This window comes from Trachypithecus francoisi, unplaced genomic scaffold, assembly GCF_009764315.1.
Source record: "Trachypithecus francoisi isolate TF-2019V2 unplaced genomic scaffold, Tfra_2.0 Lachesis_group9, whole genome shotgun sequence".
NCBI lineage: Eukaryota > Metazoa > Chordata > Mammalia > Primates > Cercopithecidae > Trachypithecus > Trachypithecus francoisi.
Window position 1 is genome coordinate 14,786,782 of NW_022681474.1, and position 22,646 is coordinate 14,809,427.

Sequence of the window (22,646 nt, forward strand, 5' to 3'; positions counted from 1 at the left end):
AAGATGAAGCCATTTAAGTCTCAGCAACTATATAAAAGACTTTATGTTTATAGCCTTCAATTAGATTTTCTGTGACATAAAGACAATTACAAAACAGACCTAAATTAAAGAATTTTTAAAATATTAGTAGTTTATGATGGTACACAGTAGCTGCTCAGCAACTCACCTTCCCCTCCCTAAACCAGGAGAGGATTCAAGACTGCCTGGCTCCACGCGCCCAGGCCCAGCCTCTCTCTTGGCATATGCTGAAGGGTTTTGTATCCGTGTTCTAGTTTGACCTGCTTGCCTTGTTTGTGGACTCCGGACACCATTAATTAATCGATCTGCAGTGAAGTTAAATATTGAAGGACTTTCTAATAACCCAGGTCCTCTCTCCGCACTAGGAATTGCATGCCGCAGATGAGATTTACTAGGATTCCTGTAAACAAAAATGGTTGTATGTGTTCAATTATAAAACGATTAAGGCATTACATAACATGCATACTGATAGGGAACAGCTAAGCTGAAATCTGCTTTCTATTTAATAAAATATAAACATAGGATTTGGAATGGTTAACTCCTAACGCATAGGATAATACAAATCTATTAACAATGTGCCACGATTCTGCTGCTTTTCAGTCCAGGCCCAAATTAAAATCAGGCACACGTGATGTGTACAAGTTGCCCCAGAGCCTCCTCTCAGAGAATCTGAGGCAGGCACCCACACCAGATGGTAGTGCTTAGTCTTTCTAGAATGTAGCTGTGTGCTTCAGGTGGCTCTGTCTGCGAGGAGCAGGATTAGTGATCAAAGCTCCCTCATCCCAGCTCCAGAAGGGCAGTAGCGTAAAGACCAAAAGCACTAGGACCGCCCCAGAACTTGCCTGCTTCGAGGAGGATACTGTCTGAGAGAAGTCAGAGGAGACGCCGCAGGCTTGAACGTTGGAGACGTAAACCCATTTATAAATCCAGTATTTGGAAATGGAGTTACCTAGATTCATTTGAAAACAGACAAGTAAAGAAACCATAAAACAGACTTCAATTTCATTAATACCAACAAATCTGTGGAAACCGACGGCATTTCTTGATGTTGTCAGAGTCATGACTCATGTTGAGACACGTATTTTACAATTTTATCGCCAATGGGTGCTGTTTAGAAGTAGGCTGGAGCTTTTGTGCATCCTTTCAGCCAATCCTTACAACAATCCAGCACGGAGAACTGACACGTGGAAACTGGCACTGAGAGGAAAGACGTGGTCAAGAGCGCATGGGCTCCAGCAAGTGTTGTAACCTTTAGCATGTAAGTCTGATATTACCTCCATCGCTGGCAGGAAGTCAACAGGTCTTGATTCCTGATGGCTTTAATACAACTCATCAACGTTCTCAATCTCAGGAGCACCTGTACCTGCACTAACCCTACTGCTGCTCACTTGGCTTGATCCAACCACAGCCTGACAGCGCCTTTACTTTACCTCGACACAAGTCCTGCTCTGCAGACCAGGGTATTTTCATATCCTCATTATTCCCCAAGTCACAAGGTAAACATGGCATGCAAATATACTAACATAAGATCCAGAAGAAAATAGAAAGGGCCACAGAATCCCTAAAAGATCTTAAGCAGTTAAAAATATTGAGCATAGAATTTTAAGTACTGGCCAACTATTTTTAAAATCTAGACACATACAAAAGTAAGATAAAACTTAGTGTTAAAACAGTTCCTTTAAAGAAAAATAAAAAATAAACAAACAAACAAAAAAACAAGATCAATCACTCTAATTCTCTGGCTTCTGGACCCATGGTTTCCAATACATTCTGAATCACTGACATTTTGCTCCTAATGCTCCTGACGCAGGGCACTTAGTTCCTGAGGGCCTTACAGTCCACACCCTCAATGTCACTAAAGTGACAGAGATAGGCATAGAGCCCCCCTCGTTTGGAGAAAGAGAGAAAGAAAAGGAAAAAATCAAGTAATTCTCCTTAATTAGAGCTAACTGGAAGATATAACAGAAAAAGAATATTAGAGATAGCTTGGGACCAAAATAAAATCATACAAAAGGGAAGTTAGAATCTCCAATTTGCTACTTGAGAAACTCTATACGCTGTAAGAATGGACTCTTTAAAAATACATCACACATGGCTAGGCGCGGTGGCTCACGCCTATAACCCCAGCACTTTGGGAGGCCGAGGCGGGCGGATCACTTGGTCAGGAGATCGAGACCATTCTGGCTAAATGACCATCTCTACTAAAAATACAAAAAATTAGCCGGGTGCGGTGGCGGGCGCCTGTAGTCCCAGCTACTCAGTAGGCTGAGGCAGGAGAATGGCGTGAACCCAGGAGGCGGAGCTTGCAGTGAGCCGAGATCAGGCCACTGCACTCCAGCCTGGGCGACAGAGCAAGACTCCATCTCAAAAAAAAAGAAAAAAATACATCACACAGGAGGAGCCGTGAATGCAGACCTAGATCTGAGGCTGTAAATCACGGGAAGAGCAATGAGGACTATTCATTTCAAGCAAGTCATTTTACAGACAGAGCCTTGATATTCCAGTAAATTTGCTCAAGATAAAAAATAAAATTGGTCATATATAAAAAATAAAGTTGATTATTGATGCTATAACTTCCTATTATTAGTTGTTGGGGATTAATAGGCACGACCTCTTCAGCTGCAGAACAAGGGACACACATATCTTAGAGCAAGGAAAAGGCTGCGACGGAGAGCCCCAGTTTCAAGACTCAGAGCAGGACCGGCTGGCTGGCACACCCCGCAGTCTGAACGGACAACACGAGTTGAGGCCATAAGCTGACCTAGGACCCCAAGGATCCCCAAGAGGGTCAACCATGATTAAAGAAACGGGAGAAGCAACTGCTGCAGGAAGAACTAAAAGGACAAGCATGGCAAGCCACGTGCAGCGATGATTCTTCAACACCCAGAGCCTACACACTAAAGTCTCTCTGAGGCTCTCTCATGATATGCTTTTGGGAAAAGGAAGTATTCAGCCATGGGTACACTTTTACAGATGTACTACTTCAAAAAACCAGAAACTTTCTTACCATTAGGACTTACTGAAAAGAGACAGAAGTAACTTTACCAAAGGTTCCTCTACTGCAGTGGTTCCAGACTCAAGGGGAACAGGGGCCTCTGAAAATCTCTCCCTGTCCCTGCCTGCAATTCACACGGCCTTAGGAGTTATTTTATAAATGGAGTATGGTTTCATTTCTCTGCTTAGAAACCTTAGACAACTTCCTACAAGCACTAGGCCAAAGCCGACAAGCCTCAGGACAGCTAAGCACCTGCGCAGTTAGGCCTGGAAACTTCCAGCTCGCTCCCCAACTCCCTGCCACTGGTCTACGCTTCAGCTCTAACACCCATGAATCCACAACCATCTTCTGTTCATGAAACTTCCTTCTTTTGATTCCTTCTGAAAAACTCGTACTTAACCTGAAAAGCTCAACCTAGACAACAACACAATCCCCGATAAGCCCTGTCTGTCTCGTTCTGCCATTCTGTACATATTCTGTACGCGTGTCTCCTTGGCATGTTTGACTTTTCCAGCCTGAGTTGTTTGATGTGCCCATATCTTCACTTTTCGTATGCAGGCATTTGTTTTCTCGAGTTCACTCTGCTCTGAACCTACCCTCCTTTTCTGCCTGTCAGCAGTGACGTCCCTGCCCATCAGGGTGCCTGGCTCCCAGCCATCCGACCCCGAGGACCACCCAGTCTTTCCCTTAGTCCACAGCGAAACCCTGGACATGAACTCTTTTCAAAGCTACTAACTCAATTTCTGCTTTCTGACCATAACCTTCTATGTATACTACCCTTCAATCTCTCCAATTCCAACTAACCTGCATTGCTACCTCATGCAAACCTCTAGTCCATGAACCCACCTTCACTTCTCAACTAGACTTCAACTTCAAGGACGTCCTCATCCGTGTATTGCTGACTCTCGTGCATCCAATGCCACCAAACTCATGCTAATTCCCACCCAGGACCCACCTGATCTTTCAAGCATCCATAACAGCACACAAAGAGACAATGTCTAGATCCAGTACAGACTTATGAATTCCAACCACAGCCTTAACAAAGGCCAAAATCCATAAAAATTAATCATGTCAACCAACTCTAAGGCTGGTGAGAAGTGAGTAAAATAAGGATGGTGAAAGAGCAGGCCTTCTCCTTGGCCTTGCTGTCAGAAGCCTATTAAACACTTCTTCCTCCTCAGTTAATCCCCCTTGTATTGTTCTCTGTGTAGGGGACACCAGGTACACTACAGCTCTTATCGCCCTCTGTATCTTGCTAAAAGCTGCATGACAAGAGGGGAGAGGGGCTGAGCAATGATTGTGATCACAGTAATCCAAAGTGCTTTATGCATAAGTTCTGTTCTCAACTAAATTTAAAATCCCCCACATAATTTGAAGGTCTATTTTACTACATCAGACTGCACACGTATCTGGTTTCCTATTAGATGAGGATTTTAATCCTTCAAATTATCTAGCATAGTGTCTACAACATAAATTCCTAGTAAAGAAACGACGTACCAGGGGTGGGTCAAGATAGCTGTGCGTTGCTGACCACGTCTGGGGGGTGATCAGGCTGTACAGGGGGAACTGCTGCTGGGGGCTGTACATGGGAGGGAAGTAGAACGATGTCGCGTAGCGCTGCTGGGCATACAGGTTCACGTCCAGGGGTCTAAATCCATTCTTTGGCAAAAATGTGTTTATAGCTATTGCCTTTGCTTTTATCCGCGCCTGTTTGAAAATATGTAAGTTTCTATTAGAATACTTAAGAACATCAATTTGCAAATAAACAAAGAATAACCAATGGTCTTGCTTACCTTAATTGGTTTTCCTTGAAAAGTTTTGACTTCTTCTCGAAGGTATTTGTAAGCCTAAGGGCAAAATTAAGTACAAAATTCCATTTGATTAACCTTATGAATAAGAGGCACCAATAGTTCACTCAATAGCTCAAATAGGGAAATATATAATTAAATTATGGTGAACAGAACTTAGAATAATGATTCTTGACACCCCCTGGGTCACAGATCCCTTATAATAACCTCATAAGAGCTATGGAACGTGTACCCCAAATTCTCACAAACAAGATTTGTACACAATTTTGTAAGTATTAATAGATGCCATAGCAGTCTCCCAAAGACCACTGGCTAAGAACCTTGGTGGAAAATGATGAATACTGAGTTCCTAGTATTAATCCCAATTTCAGATTAGGAGTATGCAGTTCCGGAAATACCAGACAGGAAGGAAAAGGACTAGGATCATAACATTCTTTACATATCTCCTTGTTCTTCTCCACACTAATTCTACATTAAACCCCTATAAAACTGTGAAGGCCCTGCACCTCTGATTCAGTCTCATCCGATCACATTCGCCATGCAGGCTGGCAGAGCTCACACTCAGATCCACGGACATGGTTACTCGATCTTCCGTTCCCCTTTCCCCCTCCATCCAATTCAAACCCATCTTTCAGGTGTCTGTGTTTTCTTTTCTGAACCCCAGATATTGTTTATACCATTTAACACTTCATCATACATGTGTTAGTTTCCCCACAAATAAGATGCTTCCTTCCCTTAAGGGCAGGAAAACTACTAACTCCTTACACCTCCTTACAGAGCTTACTTCTCAATACCATTAAAAGCATCTTCCAACATACAATGAAGTCTGCTGGGAGATGAAGGTTAGCTTCAAATTTCCCCCCAAACACTTTGCTAATAGTAAAACTTTTCTCTGCCCAGACAGAAGAACAAAACTGATTTTCCTAGGTTGCTTAGCTTGCTGTCCTTAGAAAGTAAAATCATATGATTTTTATATTGCTATAAAAATTGTCCATACAAACATACTCATTTAAGTTTCTACAATTTGATTTCCTCTGCAGATTATATTCAAACTTACTATCACAAATAATCTCAACGCCCAAGTTTAGTCCCAACATGCACTAATACTAAAAACTGGTAAACTACGCCATTCATAGGGTGATGGTGGAAAGAACTTACCTGTTGTGCATCAGCTTCTGTTTCAAATGTAATAAACCAATTATCATTATATGCAAATTCACAGTTTATAAATTTTGGTAAATTATCTCCTTTAAATAGTGCTTCTACTTCCTACAGGAAATAGAGATGTTAGAAATTAATTCTCAACAATGCCACTTTTTGTCCTCACCAAAAATTTTTTAACAAATGCATTATCTGAAGGAACTATCCTTAAACAAACTAACATACCATGGTGCCTAGTAAATTTCTCTTCCAAAAAGGATGAGGATTCAGCAGAGCTTCCAGAATCAGAATCACAACGCCACAGAGAAAAACAGCTACAGCTTCCCCTACTCTCAAGATACCATTAAGTTAAATTAATGTGAAAACTATCACACCATTTTCTGGGCTGATAATTTCACAACCTAAAAAAAAAAAAACCAAAAACAACCTTGCTTGGACTTCTGCTTCTGGCCATGATGGTCTAGATTTACTCTCCCAGATGACTCAATTAAAAAAACGAAGACAAAATACATGAAGAATGGTTTCAGGCCCTGAACCCCAGCATGTACACGAGTGTGATCTCTGAGAGGGACATGAACGGGGTGCAGGGCGGGGATTGGTGGCCCTCAGTGCCTGGGCCGCAGAGCCCGCAGGGTAAGCCTGCAGATGGCCTTCCCCACATCTCCAGCCTGGAAGACAACTGCCTGAAGGATGAGAGAGAACATGCCCAGGGCAGGCTCACCAAGACAAGAATGGTTTGTTTTCCCACTAGCCACCGTGGAAAACTCTCCTAAACCCACAGGATAGCAGGGACAGTGGCTCAGAAGGGCACTGCTTCAGCCGTGGGGAAAATGAGCCCTGGAGAAAAGGCTGCTCTGATTCCACCTAACAAGTTGGCTCCAAGTAACTTAACTGCATTTCAAAACAAAGCTCAAGAATATTTATTAGAATACAAAAATATTCAGTAAAGTAAAATTTAAAACGCCAAGCATCTCCTCAAAAATCACAAAGCATGCAAAGAAACAGAAAAATATGACCTATAATGCAAAAGATTAGACCTAGAAATGATAGAGACGATAGTAGAGACGATAGACTTAATACACATACAACGTTTACTGCATGTATATTCCATATCCCATGAAAGGTAAAGACTGAGCATGTATATACACGGAAGATTTTTTTAAAAGACCCAAATCAAACTTCACTGGAGATGAAAAATACGGTGTCTGAAATTAAAACTACACTAAATAAAACAAACAGCTGGCTAGACATTTTCTGAAGAAAAGGGCGAAAGGGAGAAGAAAACATTTAACAAAATAATGGCTCGATAAATTTCAGGTACAAGAAGTTTGAAATCTACACCAAAGTATATTGCAATCAACTTGCTTAAAAGCAGTAGTAAAATCTTCACAGCAGCTAGAGAAAGACTTATTACACACAGAAGGATGGTGATAAAAACCACAGAAAACATATACCAGAAGAGAGAATATCTTTAAAACACAGAAAGGAAAAAACCCCATCAATCCAGAAATCTATATGCAGCAAAAATACCTTTCATAAATAAAGGTGGAAAAAAAAAAAATAATAAATAAAGGTGAAATAAGATTTTCCCAAACATACTAAAGCTGAAAAGAATTCATCATCGGCAGACCTGTACAAGACATGCTAAAGGAATATCCAGGCAGAAGGAAAGTCCAGATTTACATAAAGGAATAAGAAGCACTGTAAATGGTAAATACTGAATAATGGTAAATACTGAATAAACATAAAACACGTTTTTCTTATTTTTAATCTCTTTTTAAAAATGACTTGTTTAAAGCAAACACAACAACGATGTATTGTGAGGCTTATGACTGTGTAGAATTAGAATGTATGACAACAGCACAGGCCAGAAGTGGAGAATGGGAGAGCGTGGCTGTAAATGGGAGAGCGTGGCTGTAAATGGGAGAGCGTGGCTGTAAATGGGAGAGCGTGGCTGTAAATGGGAGAGCGTGGCTGTAAATGGGAGAGCGTGGCTGTAAATGGGAGAGAGTGGCTGTAAATGGGAGAGAGTGGCTGTAAATGGAAGAGCGTGGCTGTAAGGTCAAGAGGTCTGCTGCTCTGTGAATTACATGGACTCTAGTACAGTTAGAGGGTCAGCTGAAAACCCTAAAGAAAGGGGGTCCAATCTTTTGGCTTCCCTGGGCCACACTGGACGTGGAAGAACTGTCTTGGGCCACACATAAAATACACTAACACCAACGATAGCTGATGAGCTTTTTTTAAAAAAAAAAACAACTCATAATGTTTTAAGAAAGTTGATGCATTTGTGTTGAGCTGCATTCAAAGCCGTCCTGGGCGGCAGGCGGCCCACAGGCTGGAGAAGCATGCCCTAAAGCACAACTGAAAAACAGAAACAAAGAGTTATACCTAATAAGTCAAAAAAAGGAGATAAGAATACACATTTAATCCCAAACAAAAGGAGGGAAAAGGGAAAGAAAATGAAGAACAGAAGAGACAAACAGAAAACAAACAGCAAGATGAAGAATTTAAATTTAATCATATCATTACATCATTAATCTCTTAAATGTAGATGGGCTACGCTCTGAATTAAAAGACAGAAATTGGGCCAGGTGCGGAGGTTCACGCTTTGGGAGGCCAAGGCGGATAGATCACAAGGTCAAAAGATCAAGACCATCCTGGCCAACATTGTGAAACTCTGTCTCTACTAAAAGTACAACAGTAGCTTGGCATGGTGGCGCACGCCTATAGTCCGAGCTACTTGGGAGGCTGAGGCAGGAGAATCGCTTGAACCCAGGAGACAGAGGTTGCAGTGAGCTGAGATCACGCCACAGCACTCCAGCCTGGCAACAGAGTGAGACGCCATCTCAAAAAAAAAAAAAAAAAAGACAGAAATTTTCAGATTGGATACGAAAAACAAGACCCAATTACACACTGCTCACAAGAAATCCACTTTAAATACGAAAACACAAACGGGTTAAAAGAGGATAGAAAAGACCTACCATACTAATGTCAATCAAGGAACGCGAGAGTGGCTATATTTATACCAGATACCAGAAGAAAAACAGCAACAAGGAAAAACAGGGCCATTCCATAAAAAATTTCTAGCCAGGTACACTTCAAAAAGTACAAAAGGAACTTGACAACCAAATGAACTACAGAAAAGGATTCCAGGGATTCTAATGCCCTATGCTGTTGTCCCCATCACTGGTAAATGCTTATTGGTTAAAAGACAAAACACATCTCAAACAATACTTTCAGGCCACTAGACCATCAGTCTACTAGTGGCAAGAATGGCTGACTCCTCTGCCTCTGGGAAAATCCTATTTTTTTTTTTTTTTTTGAGACGGAGTCTCGCTCTGTCGCACAGGCTGGAGTGCGGTGGCTGGATCTCAGCTCACTGCAAGCTCCGCCTCCCGGGTTCACACCATTCTCCTGCCTCAGCCTCCCGAGTAGCTGGGACTACAGGCGCCGCCACCTCGCCCGGCTAGTTTTTTGTATTTTTAGTAGAGACCGGGTTTCACCATGTTAGCCAGGATGGTCTCGATCTCCTGACCTCATGATCCGCCCGTCTCGGCCTCCCAAAGTGCTGGGATTACAGGCTTGAGCCACCGCGCCCGGCTGGAAAATCCTATTTTTAAGAAAATCAGAATCAGTATTTAAAATGTACATCACTGACAAGCACCTAGTGACATTTAAAGAAGAATTTTCTGGAAACTCTCAGCCTACATTTCTAAGACCCAGTAGAAGGACTCTATAATAATTATACAGAGTCCTTGGGAACTTCTTTTCTTATGCGGATTGTTTTAGGCTACTTATTTTCCTTCCTTTTTTTCCCAACTTTTAATTTATCAAAGTTTCCTTTAAACCTTCTCTCTTTAAGACTTTCATTGCTCAAGTTTTACAACAGATATAAGGTCAGCAGTTTTGAATAATATAAATACTCCAAAATCAATGTCTACTGCTAAATGCAGAAAATTCTCCCTGGTTAAAGTTTCACAAACATTTCAAGTCTCAAAAATTAGGATCTATGTTTTAAATATTACTTTAAGTTAATACAGATGTCCAAATTAGTCATAAGAAATATGCTGGTCCTCGGCCGGGCACGGTGGCTCACACCTGTACTCCCAGCACTTTGGGAGGCCGTAATCCCAGCTACTCAGGAGGCTGAGGCAGGAGAAGCACTTGAACCCGGGAGGCAGAGGTTGCAGTGAGCCAAGATCGCGCCACTGCATGCCAGCCTGGATGACAGAGCAAGACTCCGTCTCAAAAAAAAAAAAAAAGCAAGAAATATGCTGCTCCTTCATATTCAGACCCTTAATAAAAATAGGAGGAAAAAATTACAATCCAAAGTTCTTTTTCTCCACATACTACAATACAGAACTAGTAAAGAGAGGCTGAGTTGAACAGAAGGTAAAACTTGCTAGAGTAGGACCATACTTACATGAGAGTAACAAAATTTCTCACGCCAGGCAGAGAACTTTGTTGGAATCCTAACCTTTGTCACATGCTAGTTTTCCTTAAGAAACTCTCACACACACTGACCCACTTGGACTGAAAAGCTAAATTTGGAAGCCTGAGCAGCGATGTCCATTTCCTCTGCAGAGAAGGTGTGTGGAAAGATGCAGCATGAATGACGAGGCGGAAATCACGAGAGATGAGACCAACGACAAACCCAGGCTTCCTGTGGCCTGCAAGTCCCCAGAGCAGGCAGAGTCCGTTTTCTGAGGTAGGATAAACTAAGTTCCCAGCACCTCATACAAAGACTTTGCTTCATGATTTCAAGGTGTAACCATCAGTGTGTTTACTACACAGAGCAACTCAGTTTAGGCATCTGGATAAACAGCAGATTTTATAGCAACATGTAACTGTAGATAGCTTTTCATTACTTTTAAGCTATCAGATACTGTGGTTCCCTAAAATTACTGCCCAAGTCGGGTGAATCATGAGGTCAGGAGTTCGAGACCAGCCTGGCCAAGAGGGTGAAACCCTGTCTCTACTAAAAAATACAAAAATCAGCCAGGCACAGTGGCAGGCGCCTGTAATCCCAGCTACTCGGGAGGCTGTGGCAGGAGAATTGCATGAGCCCGGGAGGCGGGGCTTGAAGTGAGCCGAGATCGCGCCACTGCACTCTAGCCTGGGCAACAGAGTAAGATTCCGTCTCCAAAAAAAAGGGAAAAAAAAGGACTGCCCAAGTTCCCGGTTCTCTGAGAGGGGCTGTGCTGGCTCGGACCAGGCTCCCAGTTCTCTGGGAGGGGCTGTGCTGGCTCGGACCAGGCTCCCGGTTCTCTGGGAGGGGCTGTGCTGGCTCGGACCAGGTTCCCGGTTCTCTGAGAGGGGCTGTGCTGGCTCGGACCAGGCTCCCAGTTCTCTGGGAGGGGCTGTGCTGGCTCGGACCAGGCTCCCGGTTCTCTGGGAGGGGCTGTGCTGGCTCGGACCAGGTTCCCGGTTCTCTGGGAGGGGCTGTGCTGGCTCGGACCAGGTTCCCGGTTCTCTGGGAGGGGCTGTGCTGGCTCAGACCAGGCCACTCTGGTGGCTCAGGGAGTTCTTCATGATGCCCCTTTGACATAAAAATACTTGTTTTGAAAAGTTATTTATCACAAAAGTGCTTTTTTCTTGATTTGTGGGTTTACTAATCTTATTTTTAAATAAATATTTAAATATGTTATTTTTAATTTCTAAATATAGAAACGAATAAACCTTCACTATCTTATTATAAGGAGTCCTGGGATCAAAAGGTTTGGGAATCATTCCCTCCTACTCTGTAACTCAGTGTGTGTAAATCCTGGGAAAACAGTGTTAATGTAAGTATTCAGTCTAAAAAACACACAGCCCAAAAAAAAACACAAAAGTAAAAAAAAAAAAACCAAAACCGACAAAGACCTTTGGGAAAATGTCCAAGTAACCTTCAGAGGAGAAATTACTTACTTCCACAGGGGTAGATTCAGGTATTTCACGCAATATTACTATGCAGCGATTCTGATTTGGCCTTACTTTCTCTCCCTTTTCATCCACTTGGACTAAAGGTAAAGCTATAAAGAGAAGAAAATTCAATGGTAAAACAAAAATATTAAAATGCCAGTGGAATGTGTTACATTCTATTACTGTATTACTAAATAAGCTAAAGAAACCTGCAAATAATGGGTAAGCTGTCAAAACTTTTGCTAGTCTAACACAATCCAAAGGTTTTAAGCCAATCTCACATGTTAGTTTTCAAAACTAAGGAATATGAACATTTAAAAACCTGCAAGAGCCATAATGTATGTAACACTATGAAATAAAGGTTCTAAACAGCTCAAGCACTAAAAGCAGATAAAAATACAGGGTTAATGGCTTTCTCCTTTCCACAAGTACCTACAGTGAAATAATCTTGTTTTATAACTTGTTTCTGTGTGCCCTTCCCTGGAGCCCTGGTGATCATCTCTTACCTAACGGTCCTGCATTGTTTACATTAGGATGCTGGTGTGACTGCGGTAACAGACCTAATTCAGATTTTGCCAGTTTTTACATAAATTGTGTTTTGGTGTCACATCTATGAAACTATGCAATGTGCAGATTTGAGTCTCAGCAAGTAATGATGACAATTAGGGCTCAGAGGTGCCCCCTGTTGCAAAGATGCAAATCACCAGCATCAGGAGGAAAGTGGCAACATCATTACAGGTTCCATCAACAGGAAAAAGGTACCAATGGAATATTATGAAAAAGTTCACACTAATAAATTACGTGAAACAGAAACATTTCTTAAAAGACATAAGCCATCAAAGCTCACTCTACAAGAAAGGTAACTGGGGCATGACCGTAATTTAATTTTTTGTATCTTAATCTGACAAAAGATCATCAAAGACTCATATGCTGAAAACTGCAAAACACCGCTAAGCGAACGTTTTAAAGACCTACATAAAGACATAGTCTGTGCTTGTGCGTTGCAAAACTTAACATTGGTAGAATGGGTAAATTCTCCTGGAGTGAATTTACAGAATCAATGCAATCCCAATAAAAACACCAACAGGACTTTTTGAAAAAATTGTAATGATGACTCTAAAATTCATACACAAATGCAAAACATTTAGAAGAGCCACAACAAATCTGGAGGTTCCGTACCTACTTTAAGACTTACTATAACGTTACAGTGATCAAGACACTGTAGTGTCAGCATCAAATCAGACAAATCATCAAGGGAATAAAACACACGTTCCAGAAATCAACACCCATGTGCACGGGCAGCCAGCACAACAAGAGCCCAGACACGTGGGTGCTGCAGCAGATACACACAGGACGCACACCCCACACCATGACAAACATCAGACACGTGGGTGCTGCAGCAGATACACACAGGACGCACACCCCACACCATGACAAACATCAACACAAAAAAGATCACAGACTTCAACGTTCAAATGTAAAACATAAAAGGAATAAAAGGAAAACTATTAGAACCTTGGACCAAGCAAAGATTTCTTAGGTACAACACCAAAAGCAAGATCCATAACAGGAAAAAACTAACAAATTGGACTATAAAAATTTCTACTTCTGCTTCTCAAAAGACACTGGTAGAACAAAAAAACCAGCTGTACACTGAGACAGCATATTTGTAAATCACGTATAAGGACTTGTATCCAGAATACCCGTAATATATATTTCAGTGTACACACATACATCATTGACAACGTGACTGTGGGGCAAAGAAGCATCTTTTCAAAAAGCGCTGCTAAACCACTCCACATCCACAGGCAGAACATTCGTCTAGGTGCAGACCTGGAACCACCATTCACAAAAATTAACCCCAAATGGATCATGGACCTAAGTGTAAAATGCAAAACCTTAAGTCCTAGAAAACACAGGAGAAAAATCTAGAAGACCTTGGTCTGACAATAACTTCTTAGACACCACACTAAAGACAAGATCCGAAAAAACGTCATTAACATTTAAAACTACTGCTTTGTGAAAGGCAATGTCAACAAGATGAGAAGCCATTGACTGATGGAAAATAGGTGCAAAAGACACATCTGACAAAGGACTGTTAACATCAAAATGCACAAAAAACTTAAAAACTGGGCCGGGCGCGGTGGCTCAAGCCTGTAATCCCAGCACTTTGGGAGGCCGAGACGGGTGGATCACGAGGTCAGGAGATCGAGACCATCCTGGTCTACACGGTGAAACCCCGTCTCTACTAAAAAAAAAAAAATACAAAAAACTAGCCGGGCGACGAGGCGGGCGCCTGTAGTCCCAGCTACTCGGGAGGCTGAGGCAGGAGAATGGCGGGAATCCAGGAGGCGGAGCTTGCAGTGAGCCGAGATCGCGCCACTGCACTCCAGCCTGGGCGACAGAGCTAGACTCCGTCTCAAAAAAAAAAAAAAAAAAACTTAAAAACTCAACAAGAAAATGAACAGGATTAAAAAATGGGCAGAAGACCTGGACAGACACTTCACAAAAGATTTACAGAAGGTGAATCTACATATGGAAAAACGCTTCACATCATATGTCACAGAGAACGCAAATGAAGACATCAATGAGATGTCACTACACACCTATTAGCACAGCAAAAATAAACAACAACGACACCACCAAGTGCTGCCGAGGATGCGGAGCAAGGGGAACTCCTATTCGCTCCCGATGGGAACGCAAAGTGGTTCATCCACATTGGGAGACAGTTTGATGGTTTCTTACAAAACAAATCATATTCGTAGCATATGATCTGGCAATTGTGCTCCTTGGTATTTATCCAAAGGAGCTAAAAACTTATGCCCACGCAAAATGTGTACACAGATGTTTACAGGAACTTTATTCACAACTGCCAAAACTTGGAAGTAATCAAGACGTCCTTCAGTGGGTAGATGAAGAAACTGTGGGACATCCAGACAATGAATTATTATTCAACACTAAAAAGAAATGACCTATCAAGCCATGAAAAGACATGGAGGAACCTTCAACGTATATTGCTAAGTGAAAGAAGCCAATCTGAAAAGGCTACATCCTACAGGATTCCAACCCTAGGACATTCTGGAAAAGGCAAAACTACAGAGACAGTAAAAAGATCAGTGGCTTCCAGTGATTGGGGGAGGCGGGGATGAATGGGCGGAGCTCACAGGATTTTTAAAAAAATTTTTAAATTATACTTTAAGTTCTAGGGTACATGTGTACAAGGTGCAGGTTACGTATGTATACATGTGCCATATTGTTTGGTACATATGTATGCAGGTGCCACAATGAGTTAATGGGTGTACCCGCTAATTCATCATTTACATTAGGTAGATCTCCTAATGCTAACCCTCCCACCTCCCCCCACCCCACAACAGGCCCTGGTGTGTCATGTTTCCCTTCCCGTTTCCAAGTGTTCTCTTTATTCAATTCCCACCTATGAGTGAGAACATGCAGTGTCTGGTTTTCTGTCCTTGTGATAGTTTGCTGAGAATGATGGTTTCCAGCTGCATCCATGTCCCTACAAAGGACACAAACTCATCCTTTTTTATGGCTGCATAGTATTCCATGGTGTATACGTGCCACATTTTCTTAATCCAGTCTATCAATGATGGACATTTGGGTTGGTTCCAAGTCTTTGCTATTTGAATAGTGCCGCAATAAACATACGTGTGCATGTGTCTTTATAGCAGCATGATTTATAATCCTTTGGGTATATACCCAGTAATGGGATGGCTGGGTCAAATGGTATTTCTAGTTCTAGATCCTTGAGGAATTGCCATACTGCCTTCCACAATGGTTGAAGTAGTTTACAGTCCCACCAACAGTGTAAAAGTGTTCCTATTTCTCCACAGCCTCTCCAGCACCTGTTGTTTCCTGACTTTTTAATGATTGCCATTCTAACTGGTATGAGATGGTATCTCATTGTGGTTTTGATTTGCATTTCTCTGATGGTGAGTGATGAGGAGCATTTTTTCATGTGTCTGTTGGCTGCATAAATGTCTTTTGAGAAGTGTCTGTTCATATCCTTTGCCCACTTTCTGATGGCGTTGTTTTTTTACTTGTAAATTTGTTTGAGTTCTTTGTAGATTCTGGATATTAGCCCTTTGTCAGATGAGTAGATTGCAAAAATCTTCTCCCATTCTGTAGGTTGCCTGTTCACTCTGACGGTAGGTTTTTTTTTTTTTTTTTTTTGCTGTGCAGAAGCTCTTTAGTTTAATTAGAACCCATTTGTCAATTTTGGCTTTTGCTGCCATTGCTTTTGGTGTTTTAGACATGAAGTCCTTGCCCATGCGTATGTCCTGAATGGTACTGCCTAAGTCTTCTTCTAGGGTTTTTACGGTTTTAGGTCTAACATTTAAGTCTTTAATCCATCTCGAATTAATTTTTGTATAAGGTGTAAGCAAGGGATCCAGTTTCACCTTTCTACATATGGCTGGCCAGTTTTCCCAGCACCATTTATTAAACAGGGAATCCTTTCCCCATTTCTTGTTTTTGTCAGGTTTGCCAAAGATCAGATGGTTGTAGATGTGTGGTATTATTTCTGAGGGCTCTGTTCTGTTTCATTGGTCTATATCTCTGTTTTGGTACCAGTACCATGCTGTTTTGGTTACTGCAGCCTTGTAATATAGGTAATATAGTTTGACTTCAAGTAGCATGATGCCTCCAGCTTTGTTCTTTTGGCTGAGGATTGTTTGCAGATGACATGATTGTATATTTAGAAAACTCCATTGTCTCAGCCCAAAATCTCCTTAAGCTGATAAGCAACTTCAGCAAAGTCTCAGGATATAAAATCAATGTGCAAAAATCACAAGCATTCTTATACACCAATAACAGACAGAGAGCCAAATCATGAATGAACTCCCATTCACAATTGCTTCAAAGAGAATAAAATACCTAGGAATCCAACTTAAAAGGGCTGTGAGAGACAACTACAAACCACTGCTCAACGAAATAAAAGAGGACACAAACAAATGGAAGAACATTCCATGCTCATGGATAGCAAGAATCAGTATCACGAAAATGGCCATACTGCCCAAGGTAATTTATAAATTCAATGCCATCCCCATCAAGCTACCAATGACTTTCTTCACAGAATTGGAAAAAACTGCTTTAAAGTTCACATGGCTCAGAGGATGTTTAGGTCAGCAAAATTACCCTATATGATACTGTAATGGTAGACACATGTCACTATAGAGTTGTCTGAACCCACAGAATATACAATACCAAATGAACCCTTATGTAAACTGTGGACTGCAGGTGATAATGACGTATTCGTGTAGGTTTCATCAATTATAACAAATGTTCCTCTGCTGAGGAATGTTCACATGGGAAGAGGCCATGCATGTGTGCAGGGGATATAATGGGAGATCTCTATACTTTGCTCACAATTTTGCTGTGAATCTAAAACTGTTCTAAAAAATAAAGTACACTGGCCGGACACGGTGGCTCACGCCTGTAATCCCAGCACTTTGGGAGGCCAAGGTGGGCGGATCACGAGGTCAGGAGATCGAGACCATCCTGGCTAACACGGTGAAACCCCGTCTCTACTAAAAATACAAAAAATTAGCCGGGCAAGGTGGCGGGCGCCTGTAGTCTGTAGTCCCAGCTACTCGGGAGGCTGAGGCAGGAGAATGGCGGGAACCTGGGAGGCAGAGCTTGCAGTGAGCCGAGATCACGCACTGCACTCCAGCCTGGGTGACAGAGCAAGACTCTGTCTAAAAAAAAAAAAAAATTAAGTATGCTTCTAAAGAAAGGACTCAATTGTTAATAAAACTAATAAACTATGTGTGGGACATCTAAATAGACACTACTGCAAAGAAGAAAAAAGAAGGCAAATAAGCACATTTTAAAAATGTTCAATTTCATTAATCATTAGAGAAACAGAAGTTAAAACCTCAACAAGATACCACTATATAGTTATTAGAAAACATAAAATTAACATGATCGCATACCAAGTGTCAGAAGGATATGGGAAAATGGAGCTCTCATCCCTGCTAGTGGTGGCCAACCGTAAAATGGTCCAACCACTTTGGAAAACAGGTGGGTAGTTTCACAGTTAATCATACACCTAACAACACAATCCAGACATTCCACTTCTGGTTATCTACCCGAGAGACAGGGAAGCACATGGTCACACAGAGACTTTCACACAAGTGTCCACAGCAATTTGTAGTGGTCAAAACCTGGCAATAACCTAAATGTCTTTAACTGGTAGGTGCATGAACCAACTGGGAATATCCATTTGAAAGAATACTTCCCAGCAAAAAGAAGCAATCACCTACTAATCCAGTAAACAACAAAATAGTTATGCCAGACCAAAAGAAAGTGATATTGCATAATCGACTCCATTTACATCAAATTTGTAAATACTGCAAACTAATCTGTAGTGACAGGAAGCAAATCAGTGGTTGCCTGGGGAGGGGTAGAGGAAGCTTGGCGGGGGTGGCTGTGATGGCTGTGTTTGGTATCATGATTGTGGTAGTTTCACGGGTGTATAAATATGTTAAAACTTACCAAATGTACACTTAGAATGCATAATTTATGGCATGTAAATTCTACCTCCATACAGGCAGGGGTGTCACTCTCTGCACTTCACGCCTCACCCAACTCACCTGCCTCCATGACGTGACACTGAATGACGAGCTTCAATCCCATTCACGCTTTCCCACCATCTCCATGCTCCTCTGAACCCACAAAAATCTCTGTGCTTCAACTTTACACACCCCTAAGCTTTATATACATGGTATCACCTTGCACAAATTTGGAAATATGCTTTTATAAACATTATAATTTTAAAATTTATTCTTGTTGGAATATGTAGGCCTAGCTCACTGTAACAGCTCTGGTACTCACTGTGTGAATATAACAAAATGTATTTATTCTGGTGACAAATATTTTAGCATGTCTTTTTAAGTAGCAGTTTCAGTTATATTAAGAGTAAAAACAGCACTTGAATCAGACATACTAGGACATGCACTGTATGTTTATTATGACATTAAAAATAATCTAGAAATGTAACTTACACAACACAAGAGCTGTAGTATTCAAAGTAAAATCATTCAGACAATCTTGAGTTAAATTTTTAAAAAGATAAAATTAAATATTCATCAAGTATCTGCTGTGTGTCTGAGTCTCTGTTAGGTATTTTGGGCACAAGATTTAAACATAAGATGAGGCCAGGCATGGTGGCTCACACCTGTAATCTCAGGACTTTGGGAGACTAAGGCGGGCAGATCACTTGAGGTCAGGGGTTTGAAACCAGCCCTGCCAACGTGGTAAAACCTCGTCTCTACTAAAAATACAAAAAATTAGCTGGGCGTGGTGATGCATGCTTGTAAAGCCCAGCTACTTGGGAGGCTGAGGTAGGAGAATTGCTTCAACACAGGAAACAGAGGTTGCGGTGAACTGAGGTGGCACCACTGCACTCCAGCCTTGGCGACAGAGTGAGATTCCATCTCAAAAATAAATTCATTCATTCATTCATTCAATTTAAATTAAAAAAAAAAAAAAAACAAAGTAAGATGAGAACTTTAATCCTGTGGGCCCATTTATGACATGTTCATCCTCTTAAGAACTACAATTAATGCAATCACTTGCTAACGATATTCTTATCACACAGGTTCTTACAAAGGCATGTACATCTCTGTCCAAAAATCGAGTGAAAAAAGACAAAATGAGAAACTAAAGAGCTGAGTGCAAATGGATAAAAGCTAAGTCATAAAGAAGGCAGGAGGAGATAGGACGAAATAGGTGACGAGGCTGCCCTGGATCGCCTATGGGCAGGTGGGCTCTGTTAAGTAACCACACAGAGCAATTTAATATCCTCATGGTCGGTGGAAACCACTTCTTGCCAGTAACAATCAACTGGGAAATCATCCCAGTGGGGCAGCAGCATTTGCAAGGTCTGTCCTAAAAGGAATAACTAAACCTGGAACTCCTAATCGTAACCAAAAAGACTTCAGAGTATAAACAGGGACAAGAATGCTGCTGGCCTTTCAAAGATGGGGCCCAATTCAGCTGGCACAGACAACAGCTTCTGTTCTGCATGGTGACACCAGGGAGCATGGCGCCATCCTGGGAGATGGCAGTGCCACTCTCAGAACTCACAGTCAATGGTAATCATGTTTGCCAGTTTCTTCACTGTCTCCAATAATTTAATAACCCACGATATCTGTCTAAAAACAGAGAAATAGAAAACTTGTATTTGTGAAAAGAAAATCCAACTATGCTCTAAGGTAAGATGCTTACCTTTTTACACTACTGTAAAGTCAAATCCACACAAGAATAAAAACACCTGCACGAACTGTCGCCAGTACAGTTAAGCCAGGGACAATGTGGAAACCCTTCTATGTGAGTAGAGGCAGTGGACTTAAATGAGACTTGAGGTCAGGCTTAGCAATGTCCAATCACTCAAAACTACGCAGGGGGCATCGTCAACACTTCATGCTTAAACACTGTTTGATGTTGCCAAATTTCAAAGAAACAACTTCACTCACAACATAATTTTTTTTTTTTTTTTTTTGAGATGGAGTCTAGCTCTGTCGCCAGGCTGGACTGCAATGCCACAATCTCAGTTCATGGCAACCTCCGCCTCCCGGGTTCAAGCAATTTCTCTGTCTCAGCCTCTCAAGTACCTGGGATTACAAGCACGCACCACCACGCCCAGCTAATTTTTTGTATTTTAATGGAGACGGGATTTCACCATGTTGGCCAAGACAGTCTCAATCTCCCGACCTTGTGATCCGCCCACTTTGACCTCCAAAAGTGCTGGGAATATAGGTGTGAGCCACCACACCTGGCCACAACACAATTTTAAGAAAAACTGCAATAATTATTTCATCAAAACATAAACAGGAAGTTGCAATTTGAAAGAAACACCTTTAGTGGCAAAACTGTAATTAAAATGTATTCTACTTTAACTATAAATGTTATTTTTATTTTGTTTTTCATGAATGAAACAGCTATCTTTAAAATTCCCATTAAAAAGATTATTTTCTACTTCATATGGCCCAAAACTTGTTTGAGGTTTCATAATGGATCCAACTGGCATTCCCAGGACTATCAGGCGCTACTCCAGAATTACCGGAACTGAGCAGAAAGCAACGGAGGCAAGAGAAGAATCTGACTTGCCATCAAGGACCTTAATGTTTGATGGCTATACATTTAAAGGTTCACACTGTGAAGACAAATACTCTAAGGACAAGTATTATTAATTTAAAATTGTCGTTTACTTACATCTTAGCACTTCCACAATCAAGTCCACATCAGTGCTGAGCTTCTTGATGTGGTCGAGGTTAGCCACCGTTGTGATTGGCACATACTGGTCACTGTCCATCTGTGATATAAGATACATGTCACTAGCAAGGTTCTCCCTGTTGAAAGAAAACAATCTCTTTTAATCAATATTTCTTTAAAAAGAAGTTTCACCTACTGCAATTCCAGTTTCACAAGAGGCATGAGTGTGGCATGGTATTGCTTTGGAGTTATATCGGAGCCCATGACCCATCTGTTATTTGCTGTCTCTCCGGCCTCAGTTAAATTTTTTCAAAATCTCAGCCTTGAAGAGGCAGGGAGTGCAAAAGTAAAAGTATACTGCACTTTCTACAATCAAAATTCATGAGAAGATGGTTATTTTTAAATAAGATGTAATTATTTGTAGCTGTCATTTTTGCCCTAAGAAGTATTTGAGGAGTTTATTAAAAATACATACAATTTTGTTAGGCTGGGCACGGTGGCTCACGCCTGGAATCCCAGCACTTTGGGGGGCCAAGGTAGGCAGATCACCCTGGCTCAGGAGTTTAAGACCAGCCTGACCAATATGGTGAAACCCTGTCTCTACCAAAAATACAAACATTAGCCAAGCATGGTGGCAGGCACCTGTAATCCCAGCTACTCGGGAGGCTCAGGCAGGAGAATCGCTTGAACCCAAGAGGTGGAGGTTACAGTGAGCCGAGATCGCACCATCGCACTCCAGCCTGGGTGACAAGAGTGAAACTCCGTCTCAAAAAAAAAAAAAAAAGTAAAGTACAGAAATCCAGCTGAATGAACAAGAAAGGAAAACATAAAAAGGCCAAGATCATGTCATTCACAAAATTCCTCCTGTGGACTCCGGAACACTCTACTAGAGAGCCTGTATCCAGCCCTGGCTTCCTGGCAGCCAGAATTGAAAAGAAGGAAACAGTAACTTTACCCACAAAATCCAAAGGTGAGCCAAACTGCTGATGAGCAGTTTGGGCCACGATGAGCTATTTTCTGGTGTTTTGGTCAAAGATCAATGTTTCCTGTGAATTCTCAAGGCATCGTACAATGTAGTAAACAAGGTCCTAAGAAACATTTCAAAACTGAAAACAGTGCTGGGTTCCTGGGGCCTCTGCTCAGTGTCCCTCGGTGAAGGCCCATGACTGCCGATCAAACGGAGGCCATGCAGGAGGAGGCCCTGCTCCACCCTCATCTCAGCCACCTTCCAGTTGTAGCTGATTTTGGCCCCATGGGGCTACAGAAGGGTGTGAGTGGCAGAGGGCTAACACCTGTGGCCCCCTAGGGTACTCCACTGGTGCCCCAGCACCTCTTGCATCTACTATGCTCAGACTCCAAACGTGGAACAGCATGGGCACGGGGAGGAGGCCAGCAGAGCCCCTCACACCTCCACCTCATACAGCCCACAGGCTTCAAGGAGCCCCTAGTAGACACCTGTGTGGAATCCTCAGGGCTCCAGAGAAAACACCGGGAAAATCATCATCGACAGAAAACCTTACACACGGCCA

The 22,646-nt window shown here is 41.9% G+C and overlaps 1 protein-coding gene across 5 annotated transcripts in view; it reads right to left on the reverse strand.

The window, feature by feature from the left end:
• Positions 1–22,646, reverse strand: part of LARP4B (La ribonucleoprotein 4B) — a 127,636-nt gene that overhangs the window by 15,097 nt on the left and 89,893 nt on the right. For all 5 annotated transcript variants that reach the window (XM_033209457.1, XM_033209453.1, XM_033209454.1 and 2 more), the window contains exons 7-13: positions 21,118–21,254; positions 11,890–11,993; positions 5,980–6,090; positions 4,807–4,860; positions 4,511–4,720; positions 861–967; positions 167–418 (exon numbers count right to left, since the gene is read on the reverse strand). In XM_033209457.1, coding sequence (XP_033065348.1) covers positions 167–418; positions 861–967; positions 4,511–4,720; positions 4,807–4,860; positions 5,980–6,090; positions 11,890–11,993; positions 21,118–21,254 — 975 coding nt within the window. The remainder of the gene's footprint in view (positions 1–166; positions 419–860; positions 968–4,510; positions 4,721–4,806; positions 4,861–5,979; positions 6,091–11,889; positions 11,994–21,117; positions 21,255–22,646) is intronic.